The 4,378-nt window shown below is 50.1% G+C and overlaps 2 protein-coding genes across 3 annotated transcripts in view; both read left to right on the top strand.

The window, feature by feature from the left end:
* Positions 1-2,030: 2,030 nt before the first annotated feature.
* Positions 2,031-4,378, top strand: part of LOC108292062 (protein PET117 homolog, mitochondrial) — a 15,799-nt gene continuing 13,451 nt past the window's right edge. For both annotated transcript variants that reach the window (XR_001820129.1, XM_017512673.1), the window contains exon 1: positions 2,031-2,225. Coding sequence is in view for 1 of the 2 variants with exons in the window: in XM_017512673.1 (XP_017368162.1) it covers positions 2,130-2,225 (96 nt within the window). In the remaining variant the exon portion in view is untranslated. The remainder of the gene's footprint in view (positions 2,226-4,378) is intronic.
* KAT14 (lysine acetyltransferase 14) overlaps positions 2,037-4,378 on the top strand; it is a 49,624-nt gene continuing 47,282 nt past the window's right edge. Inside the window, exon 1 of the mRNA XM_017512672.2 lies at positions 2,037-2,225. The gene's annotated coding sequence lies outside the window, so the exon portion shown is untranslated. The remainder of the gene's footprint in view (positions 2,226-4,378) is intronic.

The following is a 4,378-nucleotide window of genomic DNA, read 5'->3' as shown; positions in this document are numbered from 1 at the left end:
CAATAAAATGAAAGGCAATTGATCTAACTCCCTGATGTACATTCTAAAGACATGCAGCTCTGTTGAAGGCTCACTGATTTACAGGGAAAAAATATTTAGGATATACCACAAATAAAAATAAGTCTAGTATAATTTTATTATTTTAAGAGAAATATGCAAATACACCCTGGATTGAATTTATTCTCACTCCAAGTTTCATTACAGCAAGAACTCCATTTTCCAATTCAGTGGTACATTCTCTCTAGGCTGCAAAAAATGCTGTGGACAAAATGACGTTTGAAAAAGGTATTTTCTTTTTCTTTCTTTTTTTTTTTTTTTTTTTAAGTATTACATTTCTTTTTTTTTTTAAAGACGAGATTTCACCATGTTGGTCAGGCTGGTCTTGAACTCCCGGCCTCAGGTAATCCGCCCGCCTTGGTCTCCAAAGTGCTTGGATTACAGGTGTGAGCCACCACGCCTTTCTTCTTTTGAGATGGAGTCTTCCTCTGTCACCCGGGCTGGAGTACAGTGGTGCCATCTCAGCTTACTGCAGCCTCGGCCTCCCGGGTTCAAGCAATTCTGCCTCAGCCTCCTGGGTAGCTGGGATTACAGGTGCACGCCACCACACGTGGCTAATTTTTGTATTTTTAGTAAAGACGGAGTTTCATCATGTTGGCTAGGCGGGTCTTGAACTCCTGACCTCAGTTGATCCACCCACCTTGGCCTCCCAAAGTTCTGGGATTACAGGCGTGAGCCAATGCGCCCGGCCAAGGGCACTACATTTCTTGAGAGCAATAGCCCTCTCAAGCCATTTACGCTCACATAAGAGAGTGGAATAGCAAAGCGCTATGAACAGTGAGGAATGTTGTAAAAGTCCCTAGTGAGGCTTAATCAATACTGTCTATAGCCTTGTCCAACGGAAGAAGCTCATTCTCTGTGAATTCTAGTGGGAAAGAATGATTGAATGATAAACACTTCTTCATTGGCTGCTCTATCAGATACTTAAAAGTTTCTGGGAGGCCTTGCCTCTTTTACCCAAGGAAGAAGTGAAAATGTGTCTTGCACAATTGCTTAACTTATTCCCAACGAAAAGACTTCATTCTAGGGCCGGGCGTGGTGGCTCACGCCTGTAATCCAAGCACTTTGGAGGCCAAGGCGGGCGGATCGCCTGAGGTCGGGAGTTCCAGACCAGCCTGACCAACATGGTGAAACCCTGCCTTTAAAAAAAAAAAAAAAAAAAAAAAAAGACTTAATTCTATCATTTATTTCACTACTAATGTGGGCATAAGGAATCCTGTATTACTGGCGCAGAAACTGGGTGTAAAAGTGATCGCAAAGATTATATGGGCGGCAGGGCGTGGTGGCTCGTGGCTGTAAATCCCCTCTGGAGGCTGAGGGAGGAGAATCGCTTGAATCCGGGAAGGTTGCAATGAGCCGAGATCGCGCCATTGCACTCCAGCTTGGGCGACAGAGAGACTCTGTATCAAAAAAATAAAAAAACCAGAGCCTGATCAGTCGCTCCACAGCGTCAAGATGAGAGCAGGTAACCGCGACGACAGCGTTTAATAACGGGTCCTCAGGCAAAAACTCCACAGATCGAAGTCCCGCGCCTCTGAAACTGTCCAACGAGACGGTCTTCTGGGGGAACCTGACCCGCCACAGGAGCAATGAGGGGCTGCGTTTAGGTGAACCCAGTATTGAGCAAAGCGTCTACATCAGTCAGGCGCTCAGAAAGGACGTCTGTGGGAGACGGGTCTGCACGGTGCTCCTGCGGGAACCCCAGACCCCTCAGGCGGTCCCCCGCAGCCTGAACCGGCTCAGGCATGGAACCCCTACCGTCCACCCTGGTAAGGTGCCGGGGCCAGCTTGGGCTGGGACTCCTAACATTTGAATCTTGGCTTCTCTAGGGGCACACCCTGTCGGCCTCCTAACGCCGAGGCCGACGGGGAGTGCCCCTAGAGAAGCCAAGAATCCGCAGTACTGGGGCGCCCCTCGGTGCTCGGCTCTCGATTGCTCTCGCCTGGCGGCGACGACCGGGGCTCTGCGCTCGAGGGATCGAGCCTGGGCAGAACCGGCGGCTGCGCGCAATCTGCGGCGGCCCCCGCGACTCTGGCGGGCGGGAGAAAGAGGCCGCGGCGGCCAGCGCGGGGATGTCGAGGACCTCGAAGGTGGTGCTGGGCCTGTCGGTGCTGCTAACGGCGGCCACAGTGGCCGGCGTACATGTGAAGCAGCGGTGGGACCAGCAGGTCGGTGTCACGTGACCGTCTCTGACGGGCCCCGGCGCAGCGGCTACCTGGGGCCTCTAGTGGTCTCTGTCCGTTCGGTTCTTCACCCCCTCCTCGCGTCTTTCCCACCCGTCGGCGCGGCCCAGCACCCCATGCGTTTCCGGCTGGGCCGCCTTGCTAGGCTCCTGGAGCTGCCGCTCCCGGCGGGCGTGTGCAGCCGGGCGCTCCAGGACTACTCGGCCGCCGGCTTAGCGCCCTGGGAGCCCCGCGCCGAAGGGGCCTTGCTCCGCGCACTCACGCACGCTCTTGGGGTGCCCAGCGGCTCTGTTTTCAGGTCGCAGCCGGCCCGCAGGGTGCGGACCTTTCCACATCTCACTTGGGTCGCTGGAAAATAGAAGGGGGGGGAAGGAGTTTCTTGGGGTGCATTCTGCAAGTTACCAGCCTCTCTTCTGGCCCAAGGTTGCCGCTAAAGCCTAATGTGTTTTAAGTGCTATTGATTTTATCCAATAGTAAGAGAGTCCCCCTCCCCCATACTCGCTTTGGCCAAGGTAATTTGGTGAGATATTTGCACTTCTCCTTTAAATGAACAGTTTGCTACGGAAACTGTAGAATCTGGGAACGATAGAGAGAAAAGGTTCCAAATTTTCTTTTTGGTACTTTTATTTCAGGAAGTATCCATGACCTACTGATGAGTGACTGACCATCTATTCTTTCCTCTCAATTCATATTTTCTTTCTTGATCAAGTTGACAGACCTTTAATGGCTGATTACTGTGTTGAAGCTACCTCACTAAGCACCTTGGGAAGACAAAGATAAGGAAACTTCACTTCTCCAGAGTCTATCAGTGGTTCACAACCGTACTGAGATCAGGGAATTGGGTCCTTAGTGAACTTTCAAAGAACACCTTGACAGTGATTGCGATTGAATCTAGTTCACCAAGGGTGAAAATAATGGACTGGATGAATCAAGAATAAACAGTCTTTTCTTGATTTGCCTACCCAGAGCTTTGAACTGTGCTATGTGCTTGGTATACAGAGATGAAACAGATGAGGTCTTTGTTCTTGGTGTTCACGGACTGTGGAAATTAGAGGAGAGGAAGCATGTGATGGTACAAGAATTTTCAGGAGGGAGATAAGGTGACTTAATGAAAGGGCACAGAAGAGATCAGAGATTTGGGATTAAAAAATGTGCTCCTAAGGGCATAGTTCTTGAAGTAGAGGCAGAAGACTTCCGCCTCTTAGAAGGAAAAGGAAAAGGTTGTGATCCCGGGAAAACTTGAGATGGGGTAAAGTTTAGTATGACAGATGTTGTTCTGACGTCAGTGAAGTGATTTTTGAAGGGTTAGGGTATGGATGGGTTAGAACTTGGCTTTGGACCATATAAACATCAGATGTTCCCTGAAAGTTTTTACAACGTGACTAAGGCTTGGTCCCCACCCCAGACCATTTAAACCAGAATCTCTGGGGGATGGGGACCTGGTTCAGCAATGTTTTCATTTTGGGTTTTTTTTGTTTTTGTTTTTGTTTTTAAAGATAGGATTTCACCATGATGGCCAGGCTGGTCTTGAACTCCTGACCTCAGGTAATCCACCCACCTCGGCCTCCCAAAGTGCTAGGGTTACAGGCGTGAGCCACCGCGCCCGGCCTTGTTTTTGTTTTTGAGATGGAATCTCACTCTTGTCTCCCAGGCTCGAGTGCAGTGGCGCGATCTCAGCTCACTGCAACCTCTGCCTCCAGGTTGGAGCAATTCTCCTGCCTCAGCCTCCTGAGTAGCTGGATTACAGGCACACACCACCATGCCTGGCTAGTTTTTGTATTTTTAGTAGAGACAGGGTTTTATCATGTTGGTCAAGCTGGTCTCAAACTCCTGACCGTGTGATCCGCCCGCCTCGGCCTCGCAAAGTGCTGGGATTACAGGCGTGAGACACTGTGCCTGGCCTCAGCAATGTTTTAAAAGCAACCAAGAGGATTTTAACACAGAGTTGAGAACCAGTGTGTTACAAAGTGGAACAGTGGTTATTTGTAAGTTAGAGATGAAGAAAAAGTTGACCAGAGGCTGGGCATGGTGGCTCATGCCTGCAATCCCAGTACTTTGGGAGGCTGAGGCAAACAGATCCCCTGAGGTTAGAAGTTTGAGACCAGCCTGACCAACGTGGAGAAACCCAGTCTCTACTA

Source organism: Cebus imitator, unplaced genomic scaffold (assembly GCF_001604975.1).
Source record: "Cebus imitator isolate Cc_AM_T3 unplaced genomic scaffold, Cebus_imitator-1.0 Scaffold475, whole genome shotgun sequence".
Taxonomy (NCBI): domain Eukaryota; kingdom Metazoa; phylum Chordata; class Mammalia; order Primates; family Cebidae; genus Cebus; species Cebus imitator.
This window is presented reverse-complemented; position numbering and strand designations above follow the sequence as displayed.